Source organism: Carassius auratus, unplaced genomic scaffold (assembly GCF_003368295.1).
Source record: "Carassius auratus strain Wakin unplaced genomic scaffold, ASM336829v1 scaf_tig00216984, whole genome shotgun sequence".
NCBI classification, from domain to species: domain Eukaryota; kingdom Metazoa; phylum Chordata; class Actinopteri; order Cypriniformes; family Cyprinidae; genus Carassius; species Carassius auratus.
In genome coordinates, this window is record NW_020528836.1 from 12,111 (window position 1) to 34,104 (window position 21,994).

At 43.8% G+C, this 21,994-nt stretch overlaps 1 protein-coding gene across 1 annotated transcript; it reads left to right on the forward strand.

Annotated features, from left to right (window-relative positions):
- The first annotated feature begins 1,833 nt into the window (after positions 1-1,833).
- On the forward strand, positions 1,834-6,123 carry LOC113099629 (G-protein coupled receptor family C group 6 member A-like). The gene is made up of 6 exons (XM_026264507.1): positions 1,834-2,162; positions 2,566-2,863; positions 3,180-3,938; positions 4,051-4,248; positions 4,822-4,945; positions 5,047-6,123. The coding sequence occupies exons 1-6, from the start codon at positions 1,954-1,956 to the stop codon at positions 6,087-6,089; spliced, it is 2,631 nt and encodes an 876-aa protein (XP_026120292.1). The 5' UTR covers positions 1,834-1,953; the 3' UTR covers positions 6,090-6,123.
- Positions 6,124-21,994: the final 15,871 nt, after the last annotated feature.

Here is a 21,994-nt window from a genome sequence, read left to right on the forward strand (position 1 = left end):
CTACGATGCTTGTATTAAGATTGTAAGAATATAATATTAAACATATTACATCATTTACAGTTTCTGGTATGGTTATGGTTTAATTTCAGATAAAGTTTTACTATGAAACCTTTAATTTGCGCCTCCAGTCTTTTACCTTCTGTAGGCTTTCCAAGCTAGGAGAAATAACTGTACAATAGAGGTATCACTACAGACACTGAGGATAAAAACTTTGGTCTGGTCTGATTCAACAAATCTCAGCTCAGTAATGTTTTTCTTTTTTGATTAGCACACAAACAAAAAGGAGCTGGAACTATGAAAAACGTCTTAGACAATATGAGTAAGGCACCAGTGGTCTGATAGCCTGTTTCACTTCTCTAGGTCTCTTTTTGGTTATTAGGTTTGCACAACTTTGTAAACAAGGAAGGCAACGTCTCAAACTCTCTTCCTCTTTTTCTTTCAGCTCTTCATCCTTCTCTTCACAGTCTACCCCACACCACCCACTGTAAACTTTTTATGATAACGACCAACTGGCTGTACATTACACAGCTGCTTATTGAAACATCATCTGAGATGTAATTAGTTGAGCTTTCTTGTAGATTACACTATAAAACTTTCACCTAGAAAGAATAGTCCTTTACATTGTTGGAAACAATTAGCCTAGTTACAAGATAAACACTGTATAATATATTATTATTATTAATCTTCAAACCAATCCGCTTGATCTATAGGCATACAACTTATTTAGCCTGATTGAAACGTCTTCTCCAGCTTCTTTTCTTCTTCTCTGTCTCTCAAGAGTTTCTTGTTCTTCCGAACCATCTTTTCGTTTTCTTCGTTTAACAAATGTATAGACGCTTAAGAGTGTCCAGTTAAACTTTTTATTTTGGCTTAAAGTCTCGAAACCTGTGATTATTTACCGCGGAGTGATACGAGAGACGTGAAAGTAGCACTGCTTCCTTGACCAACGGTGACTGAAAAAACTGCAATTGACCAATAAGCCATTGAGACAAATTTAAAAAAAAAAAAAAAAAAGGAAAGCATAAAATCATGCTATGGAATTATCTGTGCATAGTATTGATGAAAACAAAGTTTAACATGTGCCCTCTCACCACAAGGTGGCGTAAACAAACCATTTGCACAGCGCTTCGTGGTGATTTCGTATAGAGAGATGAATGGTTAATATTGCTGCATTTCTTAACATTTCACTTTGTCATTGATCAGCATCAATTAGATCAGTGTAATTTTAGTATCATACTAAAATAGATACCATATAGCATCTAAAAGCGATACTATTATAGTTTTAATTAATATTTAGAATTTATATTATTTTTTTATTTTATTTTCCATTTTAAGTTTACACGGTGTCCTTACCTTAGTAATTTAGTTTTTTTAACCTAATATTTCTATACACATATCTATAGTATCTACCTATATCTATAAAATAACCTCTATATAGTTCTATAAATAAATTTTATTTCAGCTTTAGTTTATTTTAGTACATCAAATCAAAATGAAAGAAAATACTAGATGTTTCCTTTGCAAATAGCTGAAATAAAATATGATGATTATTATTTTTTTTCTGTGTTTGAGTTGCTGTGTTTTCTGTGTTTGAATGCTTATGTCAAGTAAGGAAAAACTTTTTTATGGTTTCAGTTTTAGTTATTTATAATATCCCTGGTACAAATGATTTTCGTTTCTGTATATGCATTACCAAATCTATATTAAGAAACAACTGGTGACCTTGAGTGTTCTTTTGTTAAGGCAATTTTTGGCACCGGTTATGTTTCACCTGTTTTACAGGTAGATTTATCCAAGTCTGGAGGGTGGGGGAGGAACCTAAAAAAAGTTTGGGAGGTGTGTGTTTTACTTTCATATGTGTATTATAAGCCGTATGTGAATTATAAACAAAGATGTGTGAGAGCACAACTGTCAGTCGTCCAGGTGAACTCAGGGAAACAGTCTAAAGCAGTGATGGCTTGTTTGAATTTGAGCTTCTTACTCATGTTGTCCGTGCTGGTAGGGGTCACAGAAGCTTCTCTACCACAGTTCAGCCACCAAGGAGCCATGGCCCATGGAGACATCATCATTGGCGGTCTTTTCCCCATCCACGAGGCAGTGGAGGCAGTGAACAATACTGGCTTAGACAGCTTCTCTACTCCTCAGCGTCCAAACTGCAGCAGGTGAGAGTTCATTGTGAAGAATAGTCATGAAGGTCACACCAAAAAAAGTTGTTCATGTTGGATATGAAATTTATTCATGTTGGATATTAAATATTTGTTAATCTGTCATTTACGGGCACTACAGTAACATTTCGATTTGAAGGGTAAAAATAATATCATTTTTATTTTACAGTAAAAAGTTACAGTTCGATTCCAAATTGGGGCAGAAGGGTTTCAGTGACATATTGCTGGTGTTTTAATATTTAATTTAATAACTATAATTTATTATTTAATAGCTATTACAGTTATTATATATATTTATAGTTATTAATCGTTATAATTACTGAATGAAATGCTAAATTATTTATCATAATATTTAGGTAATTATTTATTATTGTTTTTAAGTCTTATTGTGTCTCTCTAGATTCTACACAAAAGGTCTAAATCAGGCTCTAGCTATGATTCATGCTGTGGAAATGGCAAACAGGTCACCCATGTTGAGCAGTTTGAACATTACCCTTGGATACCGCATCTATGACACATGTTCTGATGTCACGACTGCACTTTGGGCCGTCCAAGATCTCACACGGCCGTTCTCAGACTGTGACTCACCAACAAACTCTTCTCATCCGGTCCAGCCGATAATGGCGGTAATTGGGCCCTCTTCTTCTGAGATCTCCATCGCAGTTGCCAGGGAACTCAACCTCCAGTTTATTCCACAGGTAAGTTAACCATGAAGTAATTCATAAAAATAAAGGTTCCAAAAGCGTGGTTTTGCAGCAATGCCATAGAATAATCGTTTTTGGTTCCTCAAAAACCTTACATTAAACAGTTCTTAAAAGAACATTTATTTTCCTTTGTGTGAAGAACATTTTAAAATAACTTTTGTTCAACTACAAAGAATGTTTTGTCCAATGGAAAGATTTAATGAATTTTTGTGTTTTTTCATGGAATTATAGATGGCAATAAAAAACATTAATTTTTAAGAGATTGTAATAAATTTCAACTTTAATTGCTGTCTGTTCATCTGTTGTGCAGATAAGTTATGCATCTACAGCTACGATTCTGAGTGACAAAAGTCGTTTCCCTGCTTTCATGAGGACTGTCCCCAATGATGAGTACCAAACCCATGCCATGGTAAAACTTCTGAAGGACAATAAATGGACCTGGGTTGGCATTATCATTACAGATGGAGACTATGGGCGTTCTGCTATGGAAAGTTTTGTTAAGAACACTGAAACCGAGGGAATTTGTGTGGCCTTTAAGGCAATCCTACCAGACTCACTAGGAGATGAACAAAAATTAAACATCCAAATCAACAACACTGTGGACATCATTGAAAAAAATACCAAGGTTAATGTGGTGATCTCATTTGCTAAAGCATCCCAAATGATGTTGCTATTTCAGGGCCTGCATAGTAGGAATGTTTCAAATAAGATATGGGTGGCCAGTGATAACTGGTCAACAGCTAAACATATCTTGAAAGACGTTAACCTCTCTGATATAGGGAATGTATTGGGCTTCACCGTCAAGAGTGGAAATGTTACAACTTTTCATCAATACCTAACGGATCTCCAGTTTGAAAGTGAAGCTGAGCTGAAAAATCCATTCCTGGAAGAATTTTTTAAACAGCCTGATATAGGAAATGCTACAAATGCAATACAGAACCTGATCAAAAACAAAGATTTGGACATGGTCTTCAGTGTTCAGATGGCAGTCAGTGCTATTGCTAATGCTGTGGCTGAACTATGTGTAAAAAAACAATGCAAGACCACTACAGCTATCCAGCCCTGGGAGGTATTTTACCACACTATATGAGACACTTGCTGTCAAAATCAAAAAAATTTTTTTTTTTTTTTTGACTTGTCACAATCGAAATCCTAAAAGTCATTGCATGTTTGTTTTTCAGCTCTTAAAACAGTTGAGGAACATCACTTTTGAGAAAGAAGGAGAAATATACAATTTTGATGCAAACGGCGACATCAATTTGGGCTATGATGTCTGCCTATGGGAGGAACATGAATCTGAGGAATGTGACATAATCGCAGAATACTATCCATCTAACAGCAGTTTTACTTTCACTAGGAAAAATCTAAGTGATATTGAGGTATTGTGTTCTCATTAATTGTCATGTTTAATTGAATTGAATTGGCACAATAATTATAAGAAAATGCAAACTTATATTTCAGAAAATATGCTCATTGTTGTTAAAAGATCCCTACATTATTACAGGAAAATATCTTGTGATTACTGTGCCGCTGCTAATGCACTATTAAATTAAAGATGACAAACGATAGAACAGTAAAATGGACAGTAGAGTATAACAAAATCTTGAACAATACATTTTACCAGACATGACTGAGTGTGAAAAAAAAAAAAAATTTGAAGGAAATATAAATTTGCTAAATGAATCCAAATTACATGATTCATATTCTTTAGGTTTCTGGACCCAATATTTTTTAAATTTACAAATGCAATAAAAATACAGGTATTGGTATCAGCAAGTACCAAAAATAAAAGTATCTGTATCGGAATCGTTCTGGAAAAATTGGTATTGGTGCATCCCTAATTATTATTATTATTATTATTTTTAACATTTCAATATTAATATTTTTTTATAGTTTATTTAAAAGTTTTATAAAGCCTTCTCTAAAACAATCTTTCACTAATTTCTTCTCAGAACGTGGTATCTAAGTGTTCAGACAGCTGTCAGCCAGGGGAGTATAGAAAAACAGCAGAGGGTCAGCACACTTGTTGTTATGAGTGTCTCGTCTGTGGGGAAAACCAATACTCCAACCACACAGGTAGATTCCTTGGTGCCACTTTACACTAAAGATGAAAATCTCTGATCTTCATTTCAATTTTTATTCCAGCAGTCAATAAATACAATGTTTTTTTCTTTCAGATGCAGATGCATGTTCCATGTGCGACACTGAGAATACGTGGTCAAGCACTAATAGCTCAGAATGTCTTCCCAAGCCTAATGAGTTCTTTGAGTGGAATTGTGTGTTCGCTATCATTCTGTTGATGCTGACTGCCTTCGGGATCCTCCTCCTCTTCTCAGTGTTTGCACTGTTCTTCTGGCAAAGGGACTCTCTGGTGGTAAAGGCTGCAGGCGGGCCGCTTTGTCATCTGATACTTTTCTCCCTGCTGGGTAGTTTTGTCAGTGTAATTTTCTTTGTGGGTGAACCAAGCAATGAGACATGTATGGTGAGGCAGGTCATCTTTGGCCTGAGCTTCACGCTGTGTGTTTCATGCATCTTGGTGAAGTCCTTAAAGATCCTTCTGGCATTCCAGATGAACCTAGACCTGAAGGAGCTTCTTCGCAAGCTCTACAAGCCGTATGTGATCATCTGCATCTGCATGGGGGTCCAAGTCACCATTTGCACTATTTGGCTGACCTTGCTCGTGCCATTTAAAGGCAAAGAGGTGCAGGCCAAATCCATTCTCCTGGAATGCAAAGAGGGCTCAGATGTGATGTTTGGGTTAATGCTGGGTTACATAGCTTTGTTGGCGCTGATATGTTTCACATTTGCTTATAAAGGCAGAAAACTTCCGCAGAAGTATAACGAGGCCAAGTTCATCACATTCGGTATGCTAATCTACCTCATGGCCTGGGTCATCTTCATCCCAGTGTACATCACAATCCATGGCAAATATGTACCGGCTGTGGAGGTGGTTGTTATTCTCATTTCAAACTATGGGATCCTGAGCTGCCACTTTTTGCCAAAGTGTTACATAATTATTTTCAAAAAGGAGCAAAACACCAAAGATGCATTCCTGAACAGTGTTTATGAATATGCCAAAAAGAGTGCCGAGAACATCAGGGGCTTGACTGGAATTGATCCACAAAGAAAAACAAAGAATTCAGTCTACGTCATTTCCAATCCATCACTTGTGACTGAGGAGAAACAAGTTTCTGTACCAAAAATAGATAATGTGGCTTAAAATATGAACATGAAACATGAAACTTCAATAGACTTATTTTGTTTTTGTTGTTGTTGTTTATTTATTTTTACATACAATTATCTTTTAAAGGGGACATCATATATGCCCATTTCCACAAGTTGGTATGATTCTTTAGGGCCTTCATAAAATATCCGTAACATACTTTGGTTCAAATTGTTCAAAGGTCATGTAAAAAAACACCCTTTTTACATGGTCAAAATCAGCTCTCTTCACAGCGACCCGTTTCTTTAAATGATAATGAGCTACTGCTTACCTCACCCCTCTCTTCCATGGGTCATGTCTTGAAACTTAAAGGGATAGTTCACCCAAAAATGAAAATTTTATGTTTATCTGCTTACCCCCAGGGCATCCAAGATATTTTATTCAAATTGTTGCAGTCTAGCAGTCTTATGAATCACATCCAATATATATATATTGTCACGAGACAAAGAAGCACACGACGAGCGAGTGAGTGAAAAAATATCCCCGAAGGGTGGATTTTATTGAGAGTGCCAGTGAGGAAGTGTCGAAAGTGCGGGTCTTCGTGTCCGTGTCCTTGTATCCCTCTTGTGCGCGTGCCTGGGCTGTGCCGGTATCACCGTGGTTCGACGGGGCTGCGGCTTAAGGGCTGCTTTCTGCGGGGAAAAGAACAAAGAGTCACTTCCTGGCATGGAGACGTTTCTCCCCTTCTTCCTCCTCTGCCGTATCTTTATAGCCCGCTTGATGAGCCGCAGCTGGGCTTGCTCAGTGGCTGATGAGCGGGGACAGGTGCGGCGTGTCGGTTGCCAGGGCGACGCTGATGAGGACTCGGGACACTTGTCACACTCCCCCCCCCTAAGCGTCGTCCTGTGTCTGCGGGAGAATGGGGAGAGAGGGTAGGGGTGGGGAGTGGAGCCTGACAGACCTGCGAAAGTTGCCCACATCCTGGAAAGGCCGTCGGCGTTGGCGTTGGCCGTCCCCGCCCGATGTTGTATGGTGAAGTGGAAGTCCTGGAGCGCTAGGAACCACCGGGTCACCCTGGCATTTGTGTCCTTAGCCCGTGCCATCCACTGTAATGGGGCGTGATCCGTGAGGAGGGTGAACCGGCGGCCGAGGAGGTAATACCGCAGCTCCAGGACTGCCCACTTGATGGCCAATGCCTCCTTTTCGACGGCCGCGTACCGCGTCTCAGCGGGGGACAGCTTTCGGCTGATGTAGATCACCGGGTGTTCCTCACCGTCGTGGACCTGGGAGAGGACGGCTCCCAACCCGGTGTCTGATGCGTCCGTCTGCAGCAGGAAGGGGCAGCTGAAGTCGGGGGCGTGCAGGACTGGTTCGGAGGTGAGGGCCATCTTCACCTGCTGGAACGCCTTCTCCGCCTCCGGGCTCCAGGGAATCTTCTCGGGCTGCCCCTTCCTGGTCAGGTCTGTCAGGGGAGATGCTAAGGAGGAGAAGTGAGGTATGAAACACCGGTAATATCCCGCCAACCCCAAAAAGGCTCGTACCTGGGTTTTCGTTGAGGGCTTCGGTGCGGACAGGATGGCCTCCACTTTCTTCTCCTGCGGCCTAATGAGGCCGCGACCGACCTGGAAACCCAGGTACTTGGCTTCTGACAGCGCTAGGTGACACTTGCGGGGGTTGGCGGTTAGTCCCGCCCGGCGCAGCTCCAACAGCACCCTCCGGAGCCGCTCTAAATGCTCTCCCCAGGTCTCCGAGTGGACTACCACATCGTCCAGATAGGCTGCGGCGTAGGACATATGGGGCCGCAGCAGGATGTCCATCATGCGCTGGAAGGTGGCAGGGGCCCCGTGTAGGCCGAAGGGAAGGACCCGGTATTGCCAGTGGCCACTGGGGGTAGAGAAGGCGGTTTTTGCTTTGGCTTCCTTAGTCAGGGGGACCTGCCAATATCCTTTCGTGAGGTCTAGTGTAGAGATGAACCGGGCTCTTCCCAGGCGGTCGAGCAGCTCATCCACACGGGGCATGGGGTAGCCGTCGAACTCGGAGACCTCATTTAGGCGGCGGAAGTCGTTGCAAAACCGGAGGGTGCCGTCGGGCTTCGGGACCATGACGATGGGGCTTGACCAGGGACTCCGAGATGGTTCGATCACACCTAACCTCAACATCTCCTGCACCTCCTCCTCGATGGCGTGTCGCCGAGCCTCCGGGACTCGATAGGGCCGCTGCCGGACGATGACTCCAGGTGGTGTCCTCACATCGTGCTCGACGACCTTGGTCCTTCCGGGCCGGGGGGAGAACACATCGGAGAACTGACCGACTAGGTGTTGCAGCTCCGCCTTCTGGGCCGCGGAGAGGTGTGGATTGACATCTACCACCACGGGAGTAGAGGCGGTGAGGGCCGCAAGTTGGGGTCCGGTCCCCACCCAGCGTTTCAAGAGGTTGACGTGGTATAATTGTTCGGGTCGACGCCGCCCAGGTTGTCTGACCCTGTAGGTGACGGGCCCTACTCTCTCCAGTACCGTGTACGGGCCTTGCCATCTTGCCAGGAATTTACAGGCTGAGGTGGGGACCAGGACCATTACGTGGTCTCCTGGCTGGAACTCCCGTGGTTGGGCGGCCCGATCGAAGTGGCGCTGCTGGGCTTGCTGGGCCTTGGTCAGGTGCTCCCGGACTAGTGGCATGACCCTGTCGACTCGCTCCCGCATCTGGCGGACGTGTTCAACCGTCGTCCTGAGGTTGACTGGTTGTTGCTCCCAGGCCTCTTTAGCCACGTCGAGAAGCCCTCGGGGTTGGCGGCCAAACAGAAGCTCGAACGGGGTGAAGCCCGTGGATGCCTGGGGGACCTCCCGGATGCCGAAGAGGACGTAAGGTATCAGCTGGTCCCAGTCTCGTCGGTCCTCGGCCGCCACCCGTCGCAACATCTGCTTCAAGGTTTGATTAAACCTCTCGACGAGGCCGTCGGTCTGGGGGTGGTAGACGGACGTCCGGAGTTGTTTCACTTTCATGAGTCGACAGAGGTCAGCCATTAGCCGGGACATGAAGGGCGTCCCTTGGTCGGTCAGTATCTCTGCCGGTATGCCGACCCGGCTACATAGGAGGAAGAGCTCCTGGGCGATGGCCTTTGCGGTGGCTTTGCGGAGAGGGATAGCTTCGGGGTAGCGGGTGGCATAGTCGACGATGACCAGGATGTGTTCATGCCCCCGGGCGGACTTCGGCAGCGGCCCAACGAGATCCATTCCGATGCGCTCGAAGGGCACCTCGATGATGGGTAATGGAATCAGCGGGCTGGGGGGAGGTGTGTGTGGTGAGGTCCTCTGGCAGATCGGGCAGGCTTGGCAGAACCGTTTCACATCGGCGTCCAGGCCCGGCCAATGGAAACGGTCCCGGATCCGCTGGACGGTGTTCTGGGCCCCAAGATGACCCGCCATCGGGTGAGCGTGTGCCAGTTCCATCACCGTTCCTATCTTGCTGCGGGGCACTACGAGCAGAAGCTTCTCCTCCCCCCTCCGCTGGGCGGCACAATAGAGCAGGCCATTCCGGATGACGAAGTGAGGGATGGGATGAGGTGCTGGTTGGAGATCCTCTCCTTCCGCAACCCTCACTTGAGACCAGCAGTTCTTCAGGCGATCATCCTCGTGCTGCTCCTTCGCGAAAGCCCCACCTCCTGCCACCTGCTGAAACACATCAAAATATAGGTCAGAATTTTGGGAGGGGGGCTCACCTTCTCGAGGGCTGTCCGATGTCAGCAGCACGGGATGTCGAGGAGGTCCCTTTTCTGGCCTCCGGCGTCGGCGGTTCCCGGTCGAGCTGGCAGGCTGTGCGGCTGCGGCGAGTAGACGGTCGAACCCCGGCCAATCTCTCCCGAGGAGGACGGGGACGGGCAGGTCCTTCACGATCCCTACTTCCAATGACCAGGTTCCCGGGGCAGCGGTTATGGCGACTCGCCGAGTGGGGACCCGTCTGGTATCGCCGTGGACGCACGTGATGGCCATCCGGGCCTTGGCTCCTGACCGTGGAGGGAGGACGGTGGGCCGCATCAATGTAATGGAGCTCCCGGAATCCAGCAGCGCCGAGAACGGGCGGCCATTGACGGCGACTTCGGCCCGAGTCGCCCCAGCTGGGGGGTCGTGAACGGCACAGCCTGCCAGCCAAGCGCGTCCTGGGGAGCGTGGTGGTTCCGTTGGCATGGGCTCGTCCTGGGGACCGGGAACCGCTGGCCTGCTCATGTGCCGCGAGGTGCCCTCCGGCGTGCGTCGCTCCTGGACCACCCTTCGGGGAAAAGGCGGCGCTCGCTCCCCAGCCTCCCGGTGGTAGGCGGCATCCGCCAGCTCAATGGCCTCGATCACTTCATCCACACTGGAGGGGTTCCGCATGCCTACCGCCTGGCGGATGGATCGGGGCAAGGCGCGAAGAAGGCGGTCGACGGCCACGCGCTCCGCCACCTGGTGCGCGCTGGGATCCCCGGCCAACAGCCAATGATGCGCCAACCTGGTGAGTTCCGCTGCCTGTGCGCGAGCGGGCAATCGGGGTCGATATTCCCAATCGTGGAACTGTTGGGCCGCACATATCGGGGACAGACCCACGCGGCCGAGGAGTTCTTTCTTTAATTCATCATATGAAGCCCTTCGGTTGGGAGTCAAAGAATAATAGGCCCGCTGTGCTTCCCCCGTCAGGAGCGGGGCGAGGAGATGTGCCCATTCATCCATGGGCCAGACTTCGCGCACGGCTGTGGCCTCAAACATCTGCAGGTACAGCTCGACGTCATCACTCGCCGTCATCCGGGGCACGAGCTGCGCGGCTTGGACGCGGGGATCAGGCAGCGGAGCGCGCTGGGCGGTGGTAGTGCGAAGCGCGGCGAGCTCCCGTTCAGTTTCCCCTTGCCGCGCGGCCATGTGTTCGACAATTTGTTGCTGGCGGATGCTCACCTCGGTGAGGTGTTTGAGCAATTCTTCCATCACGGGGGAGGAGCTGCCGCCTGCACAAAAAAAAAAAAAAGAAAAGAAAAAAAACACAACGGTGAACGGGGGAAAAGACTCACAATTTTGGTGATCGCTGTCGGTGCTTCTTTCAATTTGCTGCTCGCATTCTCCACCAAATTGTCACGAGACAAAGAAGCACACGACGAGCGAGTGAGTGAAAAAATATCCCCGAAGGGTGGATTTTATTGAGAGTGCCAGTGAGGAAGTGTCGAAAGTGCGGGTCTTCGTGTCCGTGTCCTTGTATCCCTCTTGTGCGCGTGCCTGGGCTGTGCCGGTATCACCGTGGTTCGACGGGGCTGCGGCTTAAGGGCTGCTTTCTGCGGGGAAAAGAACAAAGAGTCACTTCCTGGCATGGAGACGTTTCTCCCCTTCTTCCTCCTCTGCCGTATCTTTATAGCCCGCTTGATGAGCCGCAGCTGGGCTTGCTCAGTGGCTGATGAGCGGGGACAGGTGCGGCGTGTCGGTTGCCAGGGCGACGCTGATGAGGACTCGGGACACTTGTCACAATATATAGAACACAAATTTAAATTTTTGGGTGAACTATCCCTTTAATTAAATGGGGGGAAAATGCACAAAAGGTAATATTTCATCCAATGTCCCTTTTAAGATCTGTAAGAAAGGCCAAACTTTATGATGCTTAATCTAAATGATTAATACTTTCTTTTAATTGTGGAAAACAAATAAATACATATGTTAGTATTTGTACTATTATATATTTTTGTGTACTGTGTATAAATTGTTTAATTGTAGCAATAATGTTTACAATAATGTTTAGTTTGTCAACACAAACTATTACATTATCACAACCAATAAACAGTTATTCTTCTGACATGAACATCTATTATGAATATTTACTGTTAAAAATTATTAATAATAAAATGATACTGAAATTAATTTGTATGAAATAAGCATTATAGATAATTAAATGTTGTCAAGCTAATATTGATTTCACAGCTCAATGCATTAACTAATGCAACGTTTACCCATTTAATTTTGCATATCTACAGTGGTGGGGGGGGGGGGATCCTTGAAAATGGTTTACTTTATTAAAATTAACGTTCTAGAAGCTGGGACTTTTCCAGTAAATTTACAATCAACATCTACCATATCCTGTGGAGAATGAAACTGTCTTTTCTGTTTGCTCTTCTTTTTTCTCTTTTGTGTGACAGTATCTCTCTTGGCTAGAGGCCTAACACATCACAGATACTAGAGAAACATAATGCCAGAAGCTCGTGGATTGACAAGAGCCACAAACTCTCATCCCAGACAGGGAAATAGATCATGTTTCTTATGTCATGCTGAAATCACTATGCACTCAATCACTAAAATGCTTAGTAATTGTGTAACTTGGCACTAAGGATTAGGATCTCAGCTAAGGATTTCGGTTACATAAAACAAGATGTTGTTATGCAGCGTTAATTTGAAGTGTAAAATTCAGTGGTAGCTCACTTTGAATATACATGTATTTGTATGTCTTGCTCTGTGAAGGTTTGTGTAAATGCTAAATGTTTAGGTTTACCTATTATCTGTCACCCTGAGCATAATATCACAGGCTTCAATATCAAATGTCACCCAGTGTAAGAAAGGTCTTACTTGAAATTTGTGAAACGGGCGCAAATATGCAAATATGCTGCTGTTCTTAAAATGTGACAGGTGATGAATCAATTCTTTATTTTTACCCCGTGAGAAATGTAATTATCACAGCCACAAAAGCAGACAGTGGAGTCATTATTGCCTGTGGCATGCAGTCTTCAGTTGTTGTTTTGTGGTATTCCCCTCTATGAACTAGCATGTCCAGTTTTGTCACCTGGATGGAAATATTTCTCAACACAACTCAACACAAAAATAGTATTTACTCAAAGGTTTAGATAAAGTTACACTGAAATTCATGCTCAGGATGCTAATGTTGTTGGAAGATAGTGCTGCTTATAATCTCTTGTCAAATATTTGTTGACATGATTGAGATTATGTACATGCACAATATTCTAGAATATGTGAAATGGTCACCAGGTATATTTGTAGTTATATGTACATAAGCAAATGAAGTCTTAACTCTACCGAGATAAAAGAGCAGTGCACAATGGGAACTTATCAAATTATGTTGATACAGTTTTAAATAATTATTAAATAATTATTTTTTCTAAATGAGGGGTTTTCTTGTATCAGTCATAAACTGGTAAAGATAATTATATATTTTGGCTCACAGTCTTCCTTAGCAAAGCTGAATGCCTGTTATAAAATATCTATCTATCTACCTATATATATATATATATATATATATATATATATATATATATATATATATATATATATATATATAAAAATATAGAGTCAAGTCCAGCTTTATTGTCATTCCACTACATGTGTGGACGTTGGAATTAAATTTCATGTCTTTCAGGACCACAGTGCTCCTTAAATAAACATATATATAAACATTCAACACTAGACATAAGAACAATTTTTAGACCTACACAGCTAATTTAATAAAACTATAATGTCTTTAACTATACATTATCTAACTATACATACCATAAATAGTTTACTATACATACACGTAACCTAAGACAGACTATACAAGTACTTAAAGGTGCTGTAGGGAACTTTTGTAAAAAAAATATTTTTTACATATTTATTAAACCTGTCATTATGTCCTGACAGTAAAATATGAGACAGATAATCTGTGAAAAAAATCAAGCTCCTCTGGCTCCTCCCATTGGTCCTATTGCCATTTGCAGAAACTCCATCGCTCCCGGTAAAAAATAACCAATCAGAGCTGCGGTCCGTAACTTTGTTTGTGTTCAAAATGTGTTTTTGGCTTGTCCTGAATCACTAGGGTGCACCTATAATAAGTGTTTATATTCGGACTATTTTAGATTGCTTCGGGGGTACCGCGGCGGAGTAACCCAGTACCTTTGTGATTCTTCATAGACATAAACAGAGAGAAGTAGTTCCGGCTACGATGTTCTTCCGCAAGACGCAAGCAGTTCTGTTTATTAACCGCTAGAGCGTCAAAAGTTCCCTACTGCAGCTTTAACATCATAACATAAGAGTCTTTGTTTTCACTAAGGGTCAGGTGGTGGGTGGAGGAAATGGCATCGTCCGTGAAGCGGTTTGTATGGTATGCAAACTGGAATGTTTTGGAGAGATTTGATTTGATATCATGCATGACTAACTTATCAAAGCACTTCATCATGATTGGGGTCAGTGCTATGGTACAATAGTCATTCAGGCAGGGCACAGGTAACTTCTTTTTTACTGGAGTGATGGTGATGGTGATGGTGGTGAGCTTGAGACATGTGGGGACAACTGCTTGGCTTAGTGAGGTGTTAAATATGTCTGTGAACATCTGTCAGCTGTTCAGCACAGTAATGGTTGGCACATGTGGTGATGTTCCTGGTGACTGTTACATCATCAATGAACATTTTGATGTAAGCAGTCACTGTTTCAGTATATATACAGAAACAGTGACTGCTTATATCAAAAAGAGTTCTACTTAACATTTTAAAAATGAGGCGCTCATGCTAAAAGTAGCTCATAACCTGCCAATTTAGGAGAAAATGTTAAAAATAATGGGCGTGTCAGTTCTAAATTCAGGCTTTCTAAATGTTTGTTCTAAGAGTATTTTCACAAAGCATTTTACCACTTAAACTTGCTCCTAAATCTGTGAAAAGTTAGGAGTAGTGAAGAGGACTCCTAAGTCACTAAGAACAAATCTGAACTATCCTAAAATGGCTGTTGCCAGCAATCTGCCTCGGAATATAAACATGAAAAAACATTTAAGAAACATTTGAGGATAATGAGCTTTTAAAAAGGTATCGGCTTTAGTTTGGATGTTATCCTAATTCCAAAAAAATGTTTATTAAATCCTTAATGTATAGCTGTTCTAGCGTCCAGTTTGGTTTTCATTTATGTTTGCATGTCTTACTATCAGCCGTGATTATTCCACTCTGTTAATTAAAAGGCTGTTTATAAGCATATGAAAGTGACAGTGACGTGACATTCAGCCAAGTATGGTGACCCATACTCAGAATTTGTGCTCTGCATTTAACCCATCCGAAGTGCACACAAACAGAGCAGTGAACACACACACACTGAACACACACCCGGAGCAGTGGGCAGCCATTTATGCTGCGGCGCCCGGGGAACAGTTGGGGGTTCAGTGCCTTGCTCAAGGGCACCTAAGTCGTGGTATTGAGGGTAGAGAGAGCACTGTACATGCACTCCCCCCACCCACAATTCCTGCCGGCCCGAGACTCGAACTCACAACTTTTCGATTGTGAGTCTGACTCTCTAACCATTAGGCCTGACTTCCCTTCCCATATTCACTAATTGTTTCCGAGAAGCATACATATAAGAGGCTGACAATTAGCTGAATATATACTTGTTTAATTAGTGATACTTAGCCTGCATTTTAAAATCTTTCATTGAATGTAGCAATTAACATTTTTATTTTTAAATATTTATTTGAATGTGCATATTTTTAAACCATTTTCTGAATATGGCAACATAATATTAATATAATATATATATAGTAAGCATGTTGACATCATCCATAGCAAGAGGTCAACCCTTACTCTTAGCCCAACATTTCTCTCTATTCCTTAGTAAAAGTTTGTCTCAGAAGCTCTGTGAATAGGTTTTAAGAGAAAACTCTTTTACTGCTATTTAGGAGACCTCTTAGTGGTAAGATCAAATGTTTTTTGTGGATACGGGCTCAGGTCTGGGCTTTAGCAGGCCAATCAAGATTTTGCACATCAGACTATTAAACTATTTATATATAGATCTTACTTTCTTTAGAAAAAAGTCCCTTCTCAATCTGTCATTACTTCATATTATAAATGTCATGGCATAGCATTGCAATTCATCTTTACTGGAAATAGCAAAACCTGTAAATTAGGTGTCTACCCTTTACTGTAGTGTTCCAAGCCCACATATGTGAAAACTTACTAGGTATTCCTTTATCAGTGCACAACAATTGATGAAGATCTATCTGTTCCTGTGAACTTGAAGAAAGATGTAGGCCTATGACTAATGTTTAGTTGACGTCTTGCAAGTCACACTTGCGTGCAAATTCCTTGTTTGGAAAACTATGACAGAGAGTGATTCAAATGTTATGAATCAAATGGCCCTGGTCTGACGTTTGTCTTTTTTCCTGGTAAATATTTTAAAATAGTTTATTTTGGGGCTTTATGTTACATGGAAGTTTAACATTTATATAAAACAAATAATTGTGTTCACCCAAAGAAAGAAGGCGTAACTTTTATTCTCATTGTAGTATTGTTGTTGGCGCTGCCGCCGTGGGTGGAGATGCTGTTTGTTTCACTGTGAAAGCGAAACTACTTTGTTTGGCCTTCCAAAAGAGGACAATGTCTGCTTCATCACCCCTAGAGCTGAATCCGCCGCCCGTTCCTCACTCTAACTGCCGGCTGCCACTCACTCAGGCCTGCTGACCGTCCCTCACTCTTTGCAAGTAGAAGCTACCAAACACTTCCATGTTTTCCCTATTTAAAGGTAACATGAGTAGTTGCACAAGTAAGTATGGTGACACAAAATTAACAGTGACGATTTCCAAGCAGATACAAATGAAGACTGTGGCAGAAGAGCACTTGCTCTTGCAAGGAGATTACATCCACCATACCCAATTTTGGTGCCACTGTGGTACTTGATGCTGGTCCTGAAAGCTTTCTCTCTACCCCCGTGCCAGCTTTTGCCAGATTTTAAAAGTTGGATGTTAGGGGGGCTGAGTAATCATTAGCCGCATTTCCACTGTCGGCCCAAAAGCGGGCATGCTAGTGCGTGCCAGGTCCAGTCACATTTCCATTGTCACCTCCGGTTCTTGTTCACGCTTCGTTGGTGCTTCCTTGGGGCCAACAGCCAGGGTTTTTTGGCCCAACATAAACCTTGGGCAAAAGCTGGCTAGCTGACATACAGCCAAGTATGGTGACCCATACTCAGAAATTGTGCTCTGCATTTAACCCATCCAAAGTGCACACACACAGCAGTGAACACACACCCGGATCAATGGGCACCCATTTATGCAGTGGCGCCTGGGGAGCAGTTGGGGGTTCAGTGCCTTGCTCAAGGGCACCTCAGCTGTGGTATTGCCAGCCCGAAACTCGAACCCACAACTTTATGGTTAGGAGTCAAACTCTCCAGCCACATAGGCATTAAAACTTTTTTAAATAAGTTAAGCTCAGTGGCGTAGCCACAGGTGTGCCAGGGTGTGCTGGTGCCACCCACAGTGGCAGCTGGAACACCTAAAAATGGATGCAGAATTATTTTTTATAGTCTAAATAGGGTGACCACCCGTCCTGCATAGCGCGTGCGCGCACAGCGTTTAAAGCCCAATTCATGCGTCTCCCACAAATTGAGACTGTGTCACGCATAATCAATGCTTGCTCAAAAAAGTTGGTCGCTCTATATCCTCGAGCCCCAGGCAGCCAAACGAACATTACTTGACAGTTGACTTGAGCACGCTACTGTTGCCACACCCACCCCTCAGTTGAACTGCTGACTAAGCTGAAAGTTGGTCGCTCTATATCCTCGAGCCCCTGGCAGCCAAACGAACATTACTTGACAGTTGACTTGAGCACGCTACTGTTGCCACACCCACCCCTCAGTTGAACTGCTGACTAGGCTGATAGATAGTTTTTGCTGCTTCCATAGACATCGGTGTGTATTTTACAAACCACCAATGTATTGTTTTACTAATGATTATGTATATTCAAATGTATGAAACCTAAAATAAACATTGTGTGGTTGAAAACACTGCATATTAGTTGTGATATATGAGAAGCGCTGAGCGCGTCCGTCTCTGGCTGTTCTGTGATGCCACTGAACATTCTAAATCATACTCTCAGGGGCACAGAAATAAGAATCCAATATATGGTGCAATAATGCTCAAAATGTTAAAATGTAACTTACATTTTAAATTATTTTCTTTAAAAAAAAATATCTGCCGACATTCAGACTGCCAATCAATCAGCAAACAGCAGCTGACTGTGACCCCAGCAGCTCCCCAGAGATCTTTGCCGCACATTTAAACAGAGATATTTTGATTGCACATTGCTAGCCAGCAATATGTCGCAGAGCTCCCTTCTTAATTTTTTTTTAGCAAAAAACCTAACGTTACACCTGATGAAGATGTTTCTTGTGTGCCATACTTGGTCTGCTTGCTGTGCCTCAGTGTGCCTTGCAGGGCTTGGCCCCGTATTGCTGCTTGCAGCTATATTATTTTATGTAGGTTTATGGTTATGTGGGGCATGGTTATGGTTAGGCTTAATGCTTTTGCACAGTAATCTGACAATAAATGTGGCACACCCAGATTTTCACACCCAGAGTCTCTTTTCTGGCTAAACTACTGGTTGAGCTCAAAACTCACTTTCAGTCAGCAGCGAGTGTTTGAAATAACTTGATTCGATGTGTATTATAATAACCATACAAGGCAGAAATATTTATAAGCAATGCAATATGCATGCTAGGCATTAACGTTACCATAGTAAACACAGAAAATACGACCACTTGAAGAAATCAGATGTCAGCTTCTTATTTTCTATCACAATCGTGTATTTATTTAGTAACATATTTTATCTGTCATAAGTCTTGGTTCAAGAGTTTAGCTCAGCGTAGCCTATGTTATAAAAATATAATAATGGTTTTTCTTCGGGAGCTTTTATAAAAATATAGAAATTATCATTCTTTCTAAATGTGATGTAGCATAATTGGCTACTATGACTACAAATAAACAAATACAGACTCGCCTGCATAAGCAGATTATGTTCATATTTTCATATCACTTTATCGTAAAACACTGATGCTTTTGGATTTAAATATTTAACAATTGCATGCAAACAAACGCGGCCGATTTTATCATGTTCGTTTTATGATTGCACTATTTCCAGTGACTTATTTCTTATTCGTTTCCTGATAGATTCTCTTTGTCGGTGAAATTATGGGGTTGCATGACTTTGTTCCTGAGAGGCGTGTAAAGGGCGTATTGCCAGCCCGAAACTCGAACCCACAACTTTATGGTTAGGAGTCATACTCTCCAGCCACATAGGCAATACATTTTTTTTAAAATAAGTTGAACTCAGTGTCGTAGCCACAGGTGTGGTGTGCCAGGGTGTGCTGGTGCTGCCCACCTAAAAATGGATGCAGAATTATTTTTTATAGTCTCAATAGGGTGACCACCCGTCCCGCGTAGCGTGTGCGCGCACAGCGTTTGAAGCCCAATTCATGCGTCCCACAAATTGAGACTGTGTCACGCATAATCAATGCTTGCTCAAAAAAAGTTGGTCGCTCTATATCCTCGAGCCCTAGGCAGCCAAACGAACATTACTTGACAATTGACTTGAGCACGCTACTGTTGCCACACCCACCCCTCAGTTGAACTGCTGACTAGGTTGTCAACTATTTCGTTGTTGTCATGACAGTGCACGCACATGCATACCAGACACACTGGGAAGGAACTTTTAGATGCATGCTTTCCAATTCGAAAAATTTAGAAAGTGAGGCACCGCCATCAAAAAAAAAAAAAGAGAAGGTGTGTCCTGTTTCAGACAGTTTTTTATTCTTCATGTGCCTACCTTTACTAACATGCAAGTTCACCATCCTTCCTCCCCCTCATCCTTCCGTGAACCTCTGGAGTTGTGAGTTTAGACTTTTTTTTAACTGTTCCTGTGGTGTTGAGCAACTACAATTCATTTTAATCCTATAATTTTGTATTATAATTTATTTAAAGTGAATAAATTGTAATGAAAAATAAAATAGCTAAAGTAAATCGTAAGTGGAAGTGCATCTGTCAATTCTGTCATGAGCATACATCAGCAATTACACATGTTTAGGGGAAATAGGGCATTATTAATATACCATGTAAGGTGGTATGTGCTAGAAATGGGTAAACCACTATCAGTGAGTCTGCCCATGGGGTGGGGGCACCACCGCGCAAGACAGTGTCCCACACCGTCCCTCAGAAACATACCCCTTGTCCCCCCTTCGGCTTATTAGCAGGTGGTCACCCTAAGTCTCAATAAAAATGTTTACTAAATTTGGGCTATTGTTGTTTACTTAAAAAATATATATTTTTTTTAAATAAACCCTTTCACGCGTAAGTTACAAATATTTTAACTGACCCCTTGTTTCCATGGCGATCGTAACCTCGGTTCCCTGAGTGGCAAAATACTGCAAATACTGACAGTTCAGCGGGAAGTATAAAATGCATGGGCGCGAAAATTACGTCAGAATGACGACTGAACGTTAGCACAGCTGATCAAACAGCGAACACGGCGGCTAACGTAATGTCTTGTTTCCGCCTCTCAGGGAACCGAGGTTACGATAGTAACCAGAGACGTTCCCTCTCGAGGCGGTAACTCAACATTACGTCAGCTAAGACGTATATGGGAACTGTATAAAATCCCGCCGTGAGAGCAGTGAAGATAAGCCCTGAACGGAGTCAATCATCCCCACACAAAAGCAGGACAGTTCTAGCCAATGGCCGTGTCGCTAAGAGTGCTTGCATCTGATAGGCGGAACTAGACCAATGAGACATCTGCTCCGACCCTAACAAAATTTGCATAACTTCAAGCAATAATTCGCCGTCTGCACTAACCAGGGCAGACACAACGCAATAAGCACTCAAGCATGAGAGTTAAACAGAGTAGACAGCGTTTGCGGTGACTACTGCATAAACCATATGATCCATAACACAGAGTTAGCAGCCATGGTAACTACTGTATAGCTGGTTATAACAGAATGAATAAAACTTAACTCACCGAAAGGACATGTGACGCTACAGAGGGTACATCCAGCTTGTAAAACTTGGCGATTGTGTTCTGGGAAGACAAGCCAGCAGCAAAACATAAATACTGGACAGACATACCTCTAGACCAGGCCCATCAGGAAGCATTTATATTGACCTCGCAATATAAATGCTTCCAGAATGAGCTCTGATGTTGAGGGGATAATCCTTCCCCTGGCATTCGATAGCGTCCACGATCCAGTGAGAAAGTCTCTGTTTAGAAACAGCACGTCCCTTGTACATCCACCAAGCACACGAACAGCTGGTCCGACTGACGCAAGGCGGCCGAGCGATTCATATACATCCGTAAAACCCTAACAGGATCTCGGCGCTCTGAGCATCAGCGTCACGCGAGGCTGACGGCTCAACAGATAAGGCGGGCAGGGAAACAAAACGGTGTATTGAGTGACTTCGGAACGAAACCCGGTCTCGGCTGGAGAGTGACATTACAGTTGCCAGGCCCGAAACCAATGCAATATCGTTCACCAAAAACTCATGAAAGTCTCCAAGGCGCTTCGCCGAGGCGAGAGCAAGAAGCAAGGCAGTCTTCCGGGAAGCTCCTTAACCGCAATCGAAGCTAATGACTCGAATGGTAGAGATAGAGCCCTCAAAACTAGAGCTAAATCCCACGGCGGCACGGAGGGCGGCCATGAAGTACACAATCTCCTCGCTCCCCTGAGAAAACTGATTACCAGAGCGTGCTTACCGATCGTTTGCCCGTCAACCGGGAAACGAAAGCAGCAATAGCGGTCACATACACCTTCAGCGTGGATGGTTTCAAACTCCCGCTATCCATACTGTGCTGTAGAAAGTGCAAAACATCCGACAATATAAATGTCCTTGCACCATTTTGTGAAAACTCCCCACTTCTGCGTGTAGCAGCGAATGTTTGATGGTGCTCGCGTCTCTGTAAGTGTGTTTAGCACAAGTGAGTGCAGAGCGTCCCGCTTATTAGGGTCCCCGCAGCGGCCACACATGAAGGTTCCACAGCTCGGGGCTGGGGTGCTATATTGTGCCGATCGCCTGAGACAGCAGGTCGTGCCTGAGGGGGATTTGCCATGGGGGAGCCATCACTAACTCTCTCAGGTCCGCGAACAAGGGCTGATTCGGCCAGTTCGGGGCCACGAGTATAACTGACGCTCTCTCCTCCATGATTTTGCACATCACAGGCAGAATCTTCACCGGAGGGAGAG